Here is an 18724-nt window from a genome sequence, read left to right as displayed (position 1 = left end):
ATGTTCCATCTCTTATAAATCAAAAAATTTAAAGAGCATAACCAAATAAATTAGCTACCTATTTGTAGCTAAGTGCTTATAAGTTGGCTATCTAGAATTGGATGAAGGCTACCAAAACCTCCAGATCTGTTGCAATCTTTATCATATATGACTCCAGTTCCTAGATGTAAAGCGTCATTGATATAACTTCCTAAATGATTAATGAAATTAAGATATTGTTAGTACTTACAGGATCAAATTTCCCAGAAGGATCTTGAATCTCATCTTCAGATACCACAATATTCTCCATTCCCAGTTCTTCCCCATAATATGTAGTGGGAGTTCCAGGAAGTGTCAGCAGAAGCATATTAATAACAGCAGTATATGCTGCTCCCGTACGAGAAGCAATACGTGAATTGTCATGATTTCCAACCTAGAATGTATTAAATAGATCTTAAATGGATGATTTGCATCTAATTACTTGGGAGAAGGACACAAGAGGCTAAAGAAGTGAGGCAGTACATCAGCAACATAATGAATAGATTACAGAGAAGGTGGTGTTTGCTGTCTTGAGGCATATTAGGGTGCATAAATCCCCAGGGGCTGACAATGTATTCGCTTGGACCCTGCAAGACCAAGTGCAGAGATTGCAGGGACCCTAGCAGAGATATTAAACATCCTTAAGTCACGGGTAAGGTGCCAGAGGATTGTAAGATAGTTAATGTTGTTCTGTTGTTTAAGAAAGACTGTAAGAATAAGTCACGAAATTATAGGCCGGTGAGCCTGATATCAGTAGTGAGAAAGTTATTGGAAGGTATTCCAAGGACCGAGTGGTCTGAGAGTGGTAGGGCTTTGGCTCATTTGGGCTTCAGCAAGGTAAGTGGGTAAGTGGACTTCGTTTTTTTCAGTGCATTTTTTGAAGAATAGCGAGCATGTCTGTAGGGTTAGTATTTTGCTCTAGGTGTCAGATGTGGGAATCCTGGGAATCTTCCAGTCTCCCAGATGGCCATATCTGCACCAGGTGCACTGAGATGCAGCTCCTGAGAGGCCGTGTTAGGGATCTGGAGCTGCGGCTTGATGACCTACAGCTTAACAGCAGGAGACAGATAGAAGCTACAGGAAATTAGTCACCGAGGCTGCAGGAGTTAGATAAGGGTGACGGGAAGGGAAGGGAAGAACTCAGATAGTAGAGAGCACCCCTGTGGCCATCCCCCTCAGTAATCGTTACCTCATTTTGGATGCTGTTGGGGGGGTGACCTGACAGAGGACGACACGGTGATTGGGTCTCTGGCACTGAGCCTGGTTCCATGGTGCAGAAGGGAAAGAAGATGATGAGGAATGCAGTAGTCATAGGGGATTCCATAGTGAGGGGAACAGACAGGAGGTACTGTCAGCCTGATAGTGATACCCGCATGGTGTGTTGCCTCCCAGGTGTCAGTGTACAGGATGTCTCGGATCGAGTGCAGAGTACTCTGAAGGGAGAGGGTGAACAGCCAGAAGTCTTGATATACGTTGTGGTACCAATGACATAGGTAGAAAAAAGGGAGGAGGGCCTGAAGAGAGAATTCAAGGAGTTGGATAGGAAACTGAGAAGCAGGATCTCCAGGGTAGTAATCTCAGGATTGCTGCCTGTGCCACGTGCTAACAAGCACAAGAATAGCACGATCAGGCATATTAATGCATGACAGAGAGACTGGTGTAGGGGACAGGATCATTGAGGTAACTTCTGGGGGAGGTATGTCTTGTACAAAAAGCACAGGTTACACCTGAACCCAAAGGTGTCCAATATCCCAGCAGGCAGGTTTAATAGAGCTGTTAGGGAGGGGTTAAACTAATTTGCAGGGGGATGGGAACTGGAGTGAGGAAGGGGAAAACAGAAATAAATTAAAGATGGCATGCAACAGAGATGATAGAAAGGACAGGCAGGAGATGAGGCATAATCACAACCAGTGGAATGAGTTACAGGGCAATAGAGGCGTGGCGCAGTTAAAACGGAAAGCAACAAATACTGGACTGGAAGTGTTATATTTGAATTCACGCAGCATAAGAAATAAAATGGATAATCTTGAAATTCAGCTATAGGGTGGCAAGTATGACATTGTGGCCATCTCTGAAACTTAGCTAAAGGATGGCTGCCATTGGGTGTTGAACATCCAAGGATATACGGGTGTATCAGAGAGATAGGTTAGAAGGCAGAGGGGGTGGTGTGGCCCTATGTATAAGAAATAATATTAAATCATTAGAAAGGGATGACATAGGATCAGAAGGTGTGGAGTCAGTGGCATATCTAAGGTATGGCACGTGCCCTGGGCGCCACTTGAAGGGGGGCACCACTGAGCAGTTTCTATTAAAGTCAGACAAGCCATCCTCGGATAGTGAAAAAAGAATTTTCCTCAGATATATGATCTGTCTTTGATTATCATGGGTGAGAAGCACTAGGATGGCCTTATTTCAGAGCATTGTGTAAGAAGACCATGAAACGTTTCTTCACGAAGGAGGAGAAAAGTGGAGCTGAAGGACAGAAGAGATGAAAGTTGGAAGCGGAGGAAGCCAAGAAGTCGAGCACGTTCTTCATGCCCTTCTTTGAAAAGCCCGGAAAAAGTAGATCGACACATTCCATGGAGTCGCCTGCACCTGCTACAAGTTTGTTAGAATCCGAAGGTGGATCAAGTACAAATGCGTCACAAGCCAAGGAGGAAGTCAAGTCAGATAAATCCGAGTATTACAAGATTAAGAGTGAGGCTGCCACAGAGAATGTGGACATGACAGGAGGGGAAGACGTTGGTGGTGGTGGTGGTGTTGAGTTTATTGACGAGATTGAACCTGACAACACTGAACCTAGTGAACTGGATGGTGTCAAAGAGCCTCGAACTGTCATACCAGAAGTGATTGAACAGCATGACACTGGACTTCTGAAGTTCGACAACGATACTGGAAAAGCAATTCTGCCTGACATGTTGCGAATAGAAATAATAAAGCTGGGTTCAAAGTATTTCCAGAACAGTGAGGGGCCTTTCCTACCACCAAATAACCGCTCAATGAACAAAACTTGGTTCAAGAGGAAATTGGGAAATGGTCGTGGTGAGAAAGTGAACCTAGTGAACTGGATGGTGTCAAAGAGAAGCGTTGGTCAGTGAGTCACTCAAAGGAGGAGTCTGTCTCTGTCAAGAATGGAATATTGAAGTTGAAAGTTGTCAGAGACGAAAGAAACGAATGGCTGATGAGCGCGAGAGACACTGGGTTAACAGCAAAGGAGGAAATGGAAAGAGTCATGAAGGGAACACGCGACCACCTTCACAGAGAAATGGACGAAAGGTTCGCTCGTTTGCACAACACTGACACCAAGTTTGGGTTCCTTCTCGATGTTGAGGGACTGTGTTATGGCGCTGACAGTAATGACCTAAAGAAGATGTGCAAAAACTTGGGTGAATTGTACAGCTCTGATGTTGATGGACAGCAGCTACATGAAGAAATTTTGGATTGCAGAATGTTGCTATCAAGGCGGGTCAACATGAAAATATCAAGACCTGAAGAGCTTCTTGAATTTATTGTTAGGTATGGAGATGAGAGCGTCTTCCCCAATCTTCACATTGCTATTCAGATAATGCTAACCATGGCAGTTTCCATCACCAGCTGTGAGAGATCATTCAGCAAGTTAAAACTAATACTTTCATAATTGAGAGCCTCCATGGGTCAAGGCAGACTTTGTGATCTTGCTTGCTGAGTATAGAAAGAAAAGAAACTGTAAAAACTGACTTTGATCACATCATAGACCAATTTGCATCAGTGAAAGCAAGGAAGGTGCAGTTCTAATTTTCATGTAGTGCCATAATTTGTTAATTAAAAGATTAACAAGCTTGACTTGTATTTTTGAGCTGATATTATGGTAAAGTTATCTAAAAGATGGGTGTCAGATGTTTGGAGAGGGGCGCAATTTCAGTGCTTGCCATAGGCGCTATTTTTCGTAGATACCCCCATGTGTAGAGTCTCTGTGGGTTGAGTTAAGAAATGGCAAGGGTAAAAGGACCGAAATGGCAAGGGTAAAAGGACCCTAATGGCAGTTGTATACAGGCCTCCAAACAGCAGCCGGGATGTGGATTACAAATTACAGCAGGAGATAGAAAAGGCCTGTCAGAAGGGCAATGTCATGATAATCGTTGTGGATTTTAACATGAAATTGGATTCAGAAAACCAGGCCAGGTCTGGACCTCAAGAGAGAGAATTAGTAGAATGTCTAAGGGATGGCTTTTTAGAACAGCTTGTTGTTAAGCCCACTAGGAGATCGGCTGTGCTGGATTGGGTGTTGTGCAATGATCCAAAGGTGATAAAAGAGCTTAAGGTTAAGGAACCCTTGGGGAACAGTGATCACAATTTGATCGAGTTCACTTTGAAATTTGAGAAGGAGAAACTAAATTCCAATGTGTCAGTATTTCAGTGGAATAAAGGAAATTACAATGGCATGCGAGAGGAACTGGCCAAAGTTGACTGGAAAGGGACACTAGCAGGAAGGACAGCAGAGCAGCAATGGCTGGAGTTTCTGTGAAAAATGAGGGAAGTGCAAGACAGATATATTCCAAATAAGAAGAAATTTTCAAAGGGAAGAAAGACACTCCCATGGCTGAGAAGTGAAGTCAGAGTCAAAGTAAAAGCAAAAGAGAGGGCATACAACGAAGCCAAAGCTAGTGGGAAGAAAGAGGACTGGAAAGCTTTTAAAAACTTGCAGAAGGAAACGTAGAAGGTCATTGGGAAGGAAAAGATGAATTATGAAAGGAAGCTGGCGACTAATATCAAAGAAGATACTAAAAGCTTATTTAAGTATATAAAGGGTAAAAGAGAGATGAGGGTAGATATAGGACCAATATAAAATTACGCTTTAGATATTGTAATGAGAGACGCAGAGATGGCAGAGGAACTGAACGCGTATTTTGCATCAGTTTTCACAGTAGAAGACATCTGCAGTATACCGGATATTCAAAAGTGTCAGGCAGGTGAAGTATGTGCAGTGAAAATTACGACTGAGAAGGTGCTCAGGAAGCTTAATAGTCTAAGGGTGGATAATCTCCTGGACCTGATGGAATGCACCCTTGGGTTCTGCAGGGAGTAGCTGGAGAGACTGCAGAGGCAATAACAATGATCTTAGAGCAACGATCCATAGATTCTGGCATTGTACCGGATGACTGGAAAATTGCAAATGTTACTCCACTTTTTAAGAAGGGTGGGAGGCTGCAGAAAGGAAACTATAGAACTGTTAGCCTGACATGACTGGTTGGGAAGTTGTTGGAATCAATTGTTAGGGATGAGATTATGGAGTACCTGGAGGCACATGACAAGATAGGCCAAAGCCAGCATGATTTCCTGAAAGGAAAATCTTGCCTGACTAAACTACTGCAATTTTTTGAGGAAGTTACAAGCAGGGTAGACAAAAGAGATGCAGTAGATGTGGTGTACTTGGATTTTCAGAAGGCTTTTGACAAGGTGCCGCACATGAGGCTGCTTAGCAAGATAAGAGCCTATGGAATTACAGGGGAGTTACTAGCATGGGTGGAGCATTGGCTGGTCAGCAGAAAACAGAGAGTGGAAATAAAGGGAACCTTCTCTGGCTGTTTGGCTGGCGGTTAGCTGTGGAGTTCCACAGGGGTCGGTGTTGGGACTGCTACTTTTTACGATATATGTCAATGATTTGGACTATTGGATTAATGGATTTGTGGCTAAATTTGCCGACGATACAAAGATAGGTGGAGGAGCAGGTAGCGTTGGGGAAACAGAGAGCCTGCAGAAAGACTTAGATAGTTTAGGGGAATGGGCAAAAGAAGTGGCAAATGAAATACAATGTTGGAAAGTGTATGGTCATGCACTTTGGTGGAAGAAATAAACAGGCAGACTATTATTTAGCTGGGGAGAGAATTCAAAATGCAGAGATGCAAAGGGACTTGGGAGTCCTTGTGCAGGATACCCTAAAGGTTAACCTCCAGGTTGAATCGGTGTTGAAGAAGGCGAATGCAATGTTGACATTGATTTCTAGAGGTATAGAATATAAAAGCAAGGATGTGATGTTGAGGATCTATAAGGCACTCGTGAGACCACACGTGGAGTATTGTGTGCAGTTTTGGGCTCCTTATTTTATAAACGATATACTGATATTGGAGAAAGGTCAGAGAAGATTCACAAGAATGATTCCAGGAATGAAAGGGTTACCATATGAGGAACGTCTGACAGCTCTTGGGCTGTATTCCTTGGAGTTCAGGAGAATGAGGGGGGATCTCATAGAAACATTCCAAATGTTAAAAGGCCTGAACAGATTAGATATGGCAAAGTTATTTCCCATGGTAGGGGAGTCTAGGATAAGAGGGCACAACTTCAGGATTAAGGACATCCATTTAGAACAGAGATGCAGAGATGCAGAGAAATTACTTTAGACAGATGGTGGTAAATCTGTGGAATTTGTTGCCATGAGTGACTGTGGAGGCCAAGTCATTGGGTGCATTTAAGGCAGAGATAGATAGGTTCTTGAATAGCCAGGGCATCAAAGGGTATGGGGAGAAGGCAGGGGAGTGGGGATGACTGGAAGAATTGGATCAGCCCATGATTGAATGGCGGAGCAGCCTCGATGGGCTGATTGGCCTACTTCTGCTCCTATACATTATGGTCTTATGGACCATGTATATGAGAATTTGGATAGACAAGGACTGATTAGAGATAGTCAGAATGGCTTAATGTGTGGCAAGTCAAGTCTAACCAACCTTGCCGAGTTTTTCGAAGAAGTTACCAGGAAAGTTAATGGAAGCAAGGCAGTGGATGTTGTCTACATCAATTTTAACAATGTCTTGCATATGAGGTTGGTCAAGAAGATTCTGTCACTTACCATTCAAGATGAGGTAGTAAACTGGATTAGATACTGGCTTTGCTGAACTAGAAGTCATGGGTTAAGTGTGAAAGGTGAAATGTTTAAGGGGAACATGATGGGAAACTTAACTCAGAGGGTGGTGAGGGTAGAACGAGCTGCCAGCACAAGTGATGGATGCAGGATCAGTTTCAACATTTAAGAGAAATTTGGATAGGTACATGGATGGGAGGGGTATGAAGGCCTATGATCCAGGTGCAAGTTGATGGGACTTGGCAGATTAACAGTTCAGCATGGATTAAATGGGCCAAATGGCCTATTTCTGTACTGCAGTGTTTATTAACTCTAAGTTCAAACCTATTTTTAAATAAATTAAAAGCAAATAATTTTACATTATTTAACATTGAAGCACAATATCCAGGGAATAACAAAAGAAATTATAGGTAATCCTGATTATTTTGTTCTCATAATCTTCATCTTAACCCAAGAACTGGTCCAGTTTTTTATCTTCAAATTGATATTTTCATCCCTCCCCCTTACAGTAATACAGGGGTTACCTGTATTGGGCTTCAGTCAGGGACAAAGACTAATTACAATTTTAAGTGTGTAGTTTGTCTCCTTGCCTATAAAAAAGCTATATGTAGTACAAAGGAAGTGCAACGGAAGTTCACTACTCTGCCTGCATTCACCAGCATGGAAATACCCTAGCAAATAGTTAATAAGAATAATAATACATACACCCAGTGGCCATTTTATTAGGTCCACTTGTATACCTGCTTGTAAATACAAATTCCTAATGAGCCATTCATGTGGCAGCATCCCAGTGCATAAAAGGATGCAGACATGGTCAAGAGGTTCAGTTTCAGACCAAACATCAGAATGGGGAAGAAATGTGATCTAAGAGACTTTGTCGGTGGAATAATTGTTGATGCCAGCAGGGTAGTTTGAGTATCTGGGAATTTCACACAAATAAGACTCTAAAGCAGGGGTTCCCAGCCTTTTTTATGCATTTTATGGATCCCTATCATTAACCAAGGTGTCCGCTGACCCAGGTTGGGAATCCCTGCTCGAGAGTTTACAACAAAAAACAGCCAGTGAATGACAGTTGTGTGGGTGAAAATGCCTTGTTAATGAGAGAGGTCAGAGGAGAATGGCCTGACTGATTTAAGCTGACAGGAGGGTGATTGTAACTCAAAAATCCACACATCACAACAGTGGTGTGCAGAAGAGCATCCCTGAACCTGCAAAATGTCAAACTTGAAGTGCATGGACTACAGCAGCAGAAGACCACACACATACAGAAATAACTTCAGTAGTCACTGTATAAAGTACAGGAAATAGCTAATAAAGTTGCCTGAGTATATTACCCTTGATGTTTATGATAAAGATATTGTTCTATATTAAAAAGTAAGTTAACATACCACCCAGTTTGGCCATTTTCCTGTAGGCATGTTGCGCATCCAGTAGTCTACAAGTTTAAATATTCCATTTCCTGACAAGTCTTTATAGAGATCAATAAGGTAAAAGTTGAAGGGAAAATCAGCTTCCTGTTGGATTGGTGTTCCATAGTACATCATGGTCTTCTGAAGTTCTTCATTGTCATAGGATTCGGTCATCATAAACCTGCAAAGACGACATGGCAAAAAGAAAATTCTATATTCTGATCAGAAATCAATAAACACCACCTTTACACCATTACGGTGAACTCCTGTGTCATGAATTTAAGCATCAAGAATTTAAATAAAAGGCTGAATCACACTGGATCTGACCCACAATGCACATTCAGTGCCTGCAGACACCTGTAGTCACTATTTACGTCTTATGTTTCCAGGGTTCCTCCAGGACCCACTCCCAGTGAAGCAGATAACCCTTCAAGCATGACCATGCCTGATGCGGCAGACTCCAGGACCCTGGCCCCATAGTGATGAATTTGCCTTGTTTATGGTAAGAGACATAAATAACTCAAATGGATTTAACTTATCGAAGATCAAAAATGTCTACGTAGATTAAGAAAAACAGCTTACTTTTTCATCTGGTTGTGGTCATCGCATTCAGTACTGAGTGAGGCAGCAGGGTGGGAGATCAAACACAATGGCATCTGATCTCCAATCAGTTTCCAAAGTTTCATGATGCACTGCACAGGCACTAAAGTCAATAAGAAGCTGACCGCAGAACTATAACTAGGAGTTTCTGTAAGCAAGTGGATGGCACAATCTGGCCCAAAGTAGTACAGATGCATTGGTGTTGGTTAATTTAATAGTCCTGTACTTTCTTCCTGCTGCCTTCAGGAAGGTGGTACGGGAGCCTCAGAATTCACTCCACGTGCTTCAGGAACAGTTATTACTCTCAACCATCAGACTCATGAACCAAAGGGGGTAATTTTATTCAACTTCACCTGCCCCATCCCTGAAATGTTCCCACAACCTATGGACACACTCTCCAGGACTCTTCCTCTCATGATCTCAATATTTATTGCTTATTCATTATTATTATTTCTTCCTTTTTGTATTTTCACAGTTTGTTGTCTTTTGCACACTGGTCAGTTGGTGACCACCCAGTAAGTGCGGTCTTTCATTGATTCTGTTATGGATTTATTGAGTATTTTTTTCCTCTCCACGCCTTGTGGCATATCGGGCAGCAACCTTGCCATTTCTTTTGCACTTTTCTGCTTTTGATGAGGCTGAGTTGCTAGCTCGATGCTCAAGCCAGAACAGATAGAAAGCGTGCAAGGAGCCTACCAGATTCGAGCCTTGGGACCACTTGCCTCAAAGTCTGATGTGGATGCTGCTACACCACTGGCTGGCCACTTATTGAGTATGCCTGCAAGAAAATGTACCTCAGGGTTGTATACAATGACATATATGTACTTAGATAATAAATTTACTTTGAACTTCCAACCTAATCACCTGCAGCTGAATCAGTGAATTGAAATGCAGTAGGGGAATTTTTTTTGTGGTCCTTGAATTAGAACAAATAACTGGAGTTGAGTCCTTGATCTGGAGTCAAGATTCAAGATTGCTTAATGTAATTTTCTCTAAACAAGTGTAAAGGAAAATGAAGTAATTGTTACTCAAGATCTGATGCAGCCCAAACAAAATACACAAAAGATAGCGTATATAGATAGATGGATTGTATGTCCATAACGTGATACTAGGCACAGGACTGTCTGTACATAAGGTGACTGACAGGAAGTAATAAAGTCGTGGTGGGTGGGGGCATGGAGGTATGGCTGACTCCAGATCAAGGACTCAACTTGTGTGGATTACTGGCCCCAGAGAATAAACCAGAGTAAAAATCTGATAGCAAAAGCACAAGGAAGAATGAGCACAGCTCTGCTGAAGAATATTTCTAATCTTTGACATCATCTGCCAACTAATTAACAGAGGCTCACTTAAATTACTTTTATCAAGATATGAAACATATTAGATTTATTTCCTACAACAGCAACCTTTTTCAAGCTTGCTGATGACACCACTCTTGTGGGCCGATCCAAGGGTGTTGATGAATCGGCATACAGGAGGAAGATTGAAAATTTGGTAGTGTCATAACAAGAACTTCTCTCTCAATGTCAGGAAGACCAAGGAACTGATTGTAAACTTCAGGAGAGGGAAACCAGAGGTTCATCAGCCAATCCCCATAAGAGGATCAGAGATGGAGAGGGTTAGCAACTTTAAATTCCTGGGTGTTACTATTTCAGAACATCTGTCCTGGACCCAGCATGTAGGTGGAGTTGCGAAGAAAGCATGAAGGCACCTCTACTTCTTTAGGAGAATGGGGACGTTTGGCATGACATCTAATACTCCAACAAACTTCTATAGATGTGTGGTGGAGAGTGTATTGACTGGCTGCATCGTGCCTGGTATGGAAACAGCAATGCAATTGAATGGAAAATCCTACGAAAGGCAGTGAATTTGGTCCAGTACATCACGGGTAAAGCTCTTCCAACCATTGAGGACATCTACATGGGAGTGCTGTTGTAGGAAAGCAGCATCCATCATCAGGGACCTCTACTACCCAGGCCATGCTCTTTTCTCGTTGCTACCATCGGCCTCTTGAACAAAAGGGATAACTACACTCACCTGCCCATCCATTCAGGTGCTCCCACAACCAATGATCTCACTTTAAGGACTCTTTATCTTATTATCTCATTATCTCATATTCTCACTATTTATTGCTATTTAGTTATATTTATATTTGCACAGTTTGCTGTCTTCTGCACTCTAGTTGATATTTCTTTGATCCTGTTATAGTTACTGTTCTATAAATTTGCCAAGTTATTTCAGGAAAATGTATGTCAGGGTTGTATATGGTGACATATGTGTGCTCTGATAATAAAATTCACTTTGAACTTTGAGGGTAACCTGAAATCCAATAGGTTTGTTTCAGGTAGCTAGTTAATTAGTTTTAAAATGCAATCCCTATTTACTCTCTGGAGGCAGAGCACTTAGTAAAATATTTTAGTTTGGCTCTGTGCCTAAGAATTTATCTCTCAAAGTTTTAACATTTTCTAAATTCTGAAAACCCCAGCAACAGAATGGAAGTGACCACTGCTGGATCGATAGAACATGGAACATAGAGTAGTACAGCACATTACAGGCCCTTCGGCCCACAATGTTGTGCCGACCCTCAAACCCTGCCTGCCATATAACCCCCCCACCTTAAATTCCTCCATATATCTGTCTAGCAGTCTCTTAAACGTCACGAGTGTATCTGCCTCCACCACTGACTCAGGCAGTGCATTCCACGCACCAACCACTCTGAGTAAAAAACCTTCCTCTAATATCCCCCTTGAACTTCCCACCCCTTATCTTAAAGCCATGTCCTCTTGTATTGAGCAGTGGTGCCCTGGGGAAGAGGCACTGGCTATCCACTCTATCTATTCCTCTTATTATCTTGTACACCTCTATCATTTCTCCTCTGATCCTCCTTCTCTCCAAAGAGTAAAGCCCTAGCTCCCTTTATCTCTGAACATAACGCCTACTCTCTAAACCAGGCAGCATCCTGGTATATCTCCTCTGTACCCTTTCCAATGCTTCCATATCCTTCCTATATTGAGGCGACCAGAACTGGACACAGTACTCCAAGTGTGGCCTAACCAGAGTTTTATAGAGCTGCATCATTACATCACGACTCTTAAACTCTATCCCTCGACTTATGAAAGCTAACATCCCATAAGCTTTCTTAACTACCCTGTCTACCTGTGAGGCAACTTTCAGGGATCTGTGGACATGTACCCCCAGATCCCTCTGTTCCTCCACACTACCAAGTATCCTGCCATTTACTTTGTACTCTGCCTTGGAGTTTGCCCTTCCAAAGTGTACCACCTCACACTTCTCCGGATTGAACTCCATCTGCCACTTTTCAGCCCACTTCTGCATCCTGTCAATGTCTCTCTGCAATCTTCGACAATCCTCTACACTATGTACAACACCACCAACCTTTGTGTCATCTGCAAACTTGCCAACCCACCCATCTACCCACATATTCAGGTCGTTAATAAACATCACAAAAAGTAGCGGTCCCAGAACAGATCCCTGTGGGACACCACTAGTCACAATCCTCCAATCTGAATGTACTCCCTCCACTATGACCCTCTGCCTTCGGCAGGCAAGCCAATTCTGAATCCACCTGGCCAAACCTCCCTGGATCCCATGCCTTCTGACTTTCTGAATAAGCCTACCATGTGGAATCTTGTCAAATGCCTTACTAAAATCCATATAGATTACATCCACTGCACTATCCTCATCTATATGCCTGGTCACCTCCTCAAAGAACTCTATCAGGCTTGTCAGACATGATCTGCCCTTCACAAAGCCATGCTGACTGTCCCTGATCAGACCATGATTCTCTAAATGCCCATAGATCCTATCTCTAAGAATCTTTTCCAACAGCTTTCCGACCACAGACATAAGGCTCACTGGTCTATAATTACCCGGACTATCCCTACTATCTTTTTTGAACAAGGGGACAACATTCGCCTCCCTCCAATCCTCCAGTACCATTCCCGTGGACAACAAAGACATAAAGATCCTAGCCAGAGGCTCAGCAATCTCTTCCCTCGCCTCGTGGAGCAGCCTAGGGAATATTCCGTCAGGCCCCAGGGACTTATCCGTCCTAATGTATTTTAACAACTCCAACACCTTCTCTCCCTTAATATCAACATGCTCCAGAACATCAACCTCACTGATATTGTCCTCACCATCATCAAGTTCCCTCTCATTGGTGAATACCGAAGAGAAGTATTCATTGAGGACCTCGCTCACTTCCACAGCCTCCAGGCACATCTTCCCACCTTTATCTCTAATCGGTCCTACCTTCACTCCTGTCATCCTTTTGTTCTTCACATAATTGAAGAATGTCTTGGGGTTTTCCTTTACCCTACTTGCCAAGGCCTTCTCATGCCCTCTTCTTGCTCTTCTCAGCCCCTTCTTAAGATCTGGTAATTGCCTTTACCCAACTGGTTATAGACAAGGAGAAGCAACCCACCACATTAACTTCTCCTTCCATTAAAATCTCCTATTCCCTATGATCCCACCTATCAGGTTTCAGGTGTCTTTAACCAACTAGTAAACCCAAACTTTCATCACTTTGCATTAAAATGGACTGTGTCACTTTTGTTTATTTGTGTTCATTCTTATAAAAATTGTACATAATGTTTAAATTCTGTTTTTCTTGTGAATGCTACTTACTTTATATAATGCAATGTGCTTTCATTGCACCGGTGCAGACATGTTCTTGAGCAGATACAATAAACTCAACTTTGTACTTTGACTTCGCTGGGCTGCAATTTCCTCAAATGTATCCTTACTCAACTGTATAGGTTTCCCTAAAAGCATCTCTTTGATTCCTAATTTCTGTATCTTCCCCTCCGTCAAATTCCCAATTGTTCTCCAAATACATTTGACCTCACTGATATTTCTTCCGCACTGCTTCTTCCACCTACTCTGCTTTCTCTGTGCTCTTCAGTGCTGACTGCTTCAACTCCTGCAACACCTAACTGATCTAATCTGCCTGCAGCAGCAATATAATGGAATCAAACCCTGCCATGCTAGATTAGAGATGAGCTGCGATCCTGTTTGGACCCATCTGCAGCCTTGTTTCCCAGTTATGCAGTTAGCAAGAAAGCAAAGCAAGCCTTCTCCCGGCAGCCAGTGAAGGGAGTAAATGCTATTCATGCAGTTAAAGTCCCAACTTTGGTATTAACCTATAACTATGCAAGGCAATGAACATGTGGTTTATGAGGATTCTTGATTGTGCATTGTAGTATTTTCAAAAGTTATAAACTGTAAACTTAGTTGATATTGCTAAGAAATTAACTAATTAATTCTGGCCCAAATCAATAGACTCTTGGTTTAAGAACAATGATATCCTTATCCTTAGCTCTGGACTTGAATTGGCAATCAAGCCTGACTCTCCACAACACTAAAGGATGTTGCATGAAAAGGTGATGTCTTTTCTATTCCACTAGCTCTAACAAATATTAAGGATTTTCTGCCATGATTTAACAAGTGCCAATACCCTAACAAACATCCTTATTTAATGCAATCACTGATTGCCTGCCCATTGCTGTTACTGGCTCTGCTGTCTCACTTGTCTATACTGTACCAGTATGTTCATTATACTGGATGTGAGCCACCTCTGTGAATCTCAAGCAGTTTCAACTCATAAGCACATAGATGCAAGTCATTCTTTACCTGTATCTGCTTGGTTCCGTGCTGAACTCATTCAAAACATGTCGCCAGCTCCGGACAATGTCATGCATTCCCACTTGTGTGGCTGTGTAGTCATGATATAGCTCATCATATGATGTGATATTATTCTGGAAATTTAGATTTTAAAATCTAATTAATACAGTTCTCAGAGTATCATATAAATAATACAGACCGGAGGATATGTGGATCATCAATTCAGTCCTTTTGACGATTTTTTTTTTCAAACATACAGGGTTTGTTATCTACACTCACATGCTGGGCTCTTAAATCTCTGAGCCATGGTAAACTCAAGGTACTACCCATCTAGCTGCTTTTAAATTATCCACTACTATTCATAGCTGGAGAAAACAAGACTGAAGAATTTCTGTCTGTTCCAGTGGTTAAGAATTCATTTGGGTTTTGCTAAAGCATGTTCTATCATCTGTTCAATGTTCTAGTGGCTCTTGCGGCTTCAGCAGGTTTACTTTCAAATTGTTCTTTGTTCATCTAACTCGAGTTGTTCCTGCGAGATATTAGCAATCATGGTCAGCCATGACTTTACAGGTATAGATGGAATACATTGCTGATGAATGTATCTCTGCTTTTAAACAATTAAATCTTTTGGGAAATCACCCTGAGTGGCATCAATGTGGAGATGAGAATTTGTTTCTTTGAGATGGTCTCACAAGACTGTGAGGTGGTTATTCCTACAAATGCTCTTATGAGCATATCTATCTGGTACAGATGCACAGGTCAACCTTTGAGTTAGTGTTCACACCAGGTGGCACAGGTCCAAACATGTTTGATACTGTGTGAGACCATTTCAAACGAAAATAATATCACCGAGGGTCTCAGTTCGCATACATGGCAGACTCAGCGAGGATGGGAGATTTCCTCCAACAATTTATCTTGATGATCTCAAAGAAATTTTATTGACACTGTGGTAGTTTCAAGTTGACCACTATTGACATGTTTCTGAATAGATCCGTTTAATTATCCAAATTTAAATTCCTCATCTACCATGATGGGATTGAATATAACTCTCTGTCACGACTCATTACCAATAGTGACCATCCTCATATGCTCTTGTTAACCTTTGCTTTTCCATCGTTCCTTCAGAAGTCCCTGGGCAAGCTATATTAATGAGCATAGAGTTCACAGTGTGTAAATTACCTTCTAGTATCATTTTTAATTTAAGTATCGAGTAACTCACAGGATTCTGCGTTAAATTAACTTGAGGCTCATTTCTTAGACTTTCAGCTTCCAAAAGATATTTGACTGCATCCACCCGGAAGCCATCAACTCCTTTTTCCAGCCAAAATCTCAATACGTTCTGGAAGTAGCAGAAAAAAAGTATTCAAAGAAAATTGTTTGCACCTAGGAATTTGTCACCACCACCAGATGACAAAAAAATCTTGTTTAATAATTTCATCTCCATCTCTAACAATTCAATGAAGATAATTTGAGATTTTATTTTAAGGAAATATGTTTGCTGCGACATCCCAATTGGCATTCTATTTCAGAACCCCAACATATTTCTCTCAGTGCTTGATAAATAAATTAAAACCAAGCATTAGTACCTAGTGTAGGCTGTTCAATAAGGAAAGAGCTAACAACGTATCTCTGCTGAAGGCAGTCAACACTTGACTAACAGCAGAGGCTGATACAATACTGTATGAGGAGTCATATCATATGATACACATACATCTCTTAAAGGTACATTCACACTCAGATATGCTACACTACTCCCCATTTAAAATTGGCAAAAAATTATCTCTATATACCAAATCATACACATAGCTAATTTTGAGAGACAATGTTATTTATATAAAACTAAATATAAAATCTACTTTTTTAAAAAACTTTCAACTCTATAAGCTAAATTTAAAATATCTACTGTTCCCAGAGTCAAACTCAAACTACTTATTAATAACTAGACAAAAGAGACTGTAGGTGCTGCAATCTGATGCAGCAATTAACTGCTGGAAGAACTCAGTGGATTGAGCAGCAACAGTTAAACATAATTTATCTGAATAACAAAAATGACTATTTAAATCACAGATACATATAAAACTAATAGATACTTACTTTCATTTCTTCTTGCACATCAGTGTTTCTGTAATTCAAATCAGGCTGTTCCTTTAAGAATTGGTGAAAATAACACTGTCCTCGAACCTCATCATACTGCCATGCAGAATGTCCAAATAAGCTAACCTGACAGATAAAACTGACAATTGTTAATGTTCTGTCTAAAATATAAACTGCTGACAAATAGATGTTAATCCTCTGCATTAATCTTTAACGAAAAGATGTCCTCTGAATTGGAATTTTGTTCTAAATAGAGAATTGGCTAAGTATTAACTTCATTTGTGACAAGTCTTAATGTGATTTGGATAGTCTTAGGAATATCAGAAAAACATTAGTTGGGATTGGATCATCAATCAACCAGTTCCTGTTTGATGCTCTGCAAGTTGCATACAAAATTTGTGCTGTTTCTTCATTATATCCAATGTTATATGATATATTTTGACAGAAAACCCGGTAGCTTTTCACTAGCATACTTATAGCAAAATCCACTTCCTTCTATTGTCTTGTCAGTCTGAGCTATTTGATTTTTTCTTCTACGTCATCTAGCTTTTCTCTAATTCAAAGCCCAATTTTTTAAAAAAAACAAATTTACTAAATATCAAGACACTGGTAAGCCATTAAATAAATGGGTTTCTCTAGTAGTAAAACCATAACATTTAGACCTATGTGTTTTCCAACACTTTTTCTGTATAATACTGAAAACTCTTGATTTGGATACAGAACCTGGTTGAACAGATCTTGCCATAAACAGCAATAATGACTTGGAAGATCTCAAGCTTGCTCTACAACCTACATTACCCCTGTTCTTATTTAGATACCAGTGGCAGCACTGTCCTTTAGTTAGAAAGCAGAAAATCAGCTGCTGATTATCTAAAAAATTTTCCTACCAAAAAACTATGGCATTTTGATGTTTCACAAATGGTGAAAAGACTGCTGCTATTCCATTCCACACAATAATATTGGCTGCCTGGCTAAATACTGATAGGTAACCAATACTCGTTGGTTATATCTCATCTGAGAGTTATCTAAGTAAAAGCATAGCCATTAAGAAAACTTGCAATAAAATTAAACCCTTTATTTTATTTATTGATATAGCCCGGTAACAGACCTTTCTGGTCCAATGAGCACAATTACATCTATGTGACCAATTGACCTACTGATGCAAAGTCTTTGTAATGTGGGAGGAAACAGTCATGGAATGGGGGAGAACGTATGAACTGCCTACAGACAGCAGCGATATTGAACCCAAGTCACTAGCTTCTGTTAATAAGGGTGCCATGGTAGTGTACCAGTTAGTGCGACACTCTTACAGCTCGGGGCATCGGCATTCAGAATTCAATTTCAACACTGTCTGTAAGGAGGTGCATGTCCTCCCCATGAACGTATCTGTTTCCTCCATGTGCTCCGATTTCCTCCCACATTCCAAGGACTTACTGGTTAGTAGGTTAATTGGTCATTGTAAATTGTCCTATAATTAGGCAAGGGTTAAATAGGTGGGTTGCTGAGTGGTGCAGCTTATTGGGTCAGAAGTTCCACGTTTTTCTATAAATAGAAATAACCACTACACTACCATGCCACATGTGATAGAGATAGGAAGGAAAAATAAATTAAGTAGCATTATTACCCAGTTGTTGGGGTTAGTGATTTTGTTCATCTCTGATTTACAGTTCACCCAGATGTAGTAATCAGTGTATTTTCCAGTTCGGTTCCGGCTAAGCTGAAACCATCGGTGTTTGTCACTGGTGTGATTTGGAATGAAGTCCATTATTAATTTCAAACCTTTCCAAAAGTACATGGAAAAAAATGTTAATAATGTTTTCAATTACTGTGCAGAGAAATAAAGCAAAATATTATAGAATTAATTATATTGCTCTGTACACTATCCTATAATTTATATCGGAATTAAACATTTATACAATTACCCCTGAAAAGGCGTAATGCCCAGTTCACTCTATGAAGTCCTTCCATAAATATTGGAAAATCTTCCAAGCAAATCTCTACTCTAAAGTAGTTTTAATATACTAACTTGCATCTCATGTCTGTAATCTCTCTTTTATCATTATGGTAATAGTACCACATTTGAAGTTTATACAAGCAATATTAAAGAATGTAATTATATGTTTCA

At 40.9% G+C, this 18724-nt stretch overlaps 1 protein-coding gene across 1 annotated transcript in view; it reads right to left on the bottom strand.

Annotated features, from left to right (window-relative positions):
- Positions 1–18724, bottom strand: part of LOC134350454 (amino acid transporter heavy chain SLC3A1-like) — a 32267-nt gene that overhangs the window by 5555 nt on the left and 7988 nt on the right. The window contains exons 3-8 of the mRNA XM_063055668.1: positions 18224–18378; positions 16600–16725; positions 15725–15844; positions 14515–14639; positions 8242–8443; positions 230–412 (exon numbers count right to left, since the gene is read on the bottom strand). Coding sequence (XP_062911738.1) covers positions 230–412; positions 8242–8443; positions 14515–14639; positions 15725–15844; positions 16600–16725; positions 18224–18378 — 911 coding nt within the window. The remainder of the gene's footprint in view (positions 1–229; positions 413–8241; positions 8444–14514; positions 14640–15724; positions 15845–16599; positions 16726–18223; positions 18379–18724) is intronic.

The sequence above is a fragment of the Mobula hypostoma genome, chromosome 8 (assembly GCF_963921235.1).
Source record: "Mobula hypostoma chromosome 8, sMobHyp1.1, whole genome shotgun sequence".
Taxonomy (NCBI): Eukaryota; Metazoa; Chordata; class Chondrichthyes; order Myliobatiformes; family Myliobatidae; genus Mobula; species Mobula hypostoma.
Note: the sequence above shows the minus strand (reverse complement) of the source record. Positions and strands in the feature narration are given on the sequence as shown.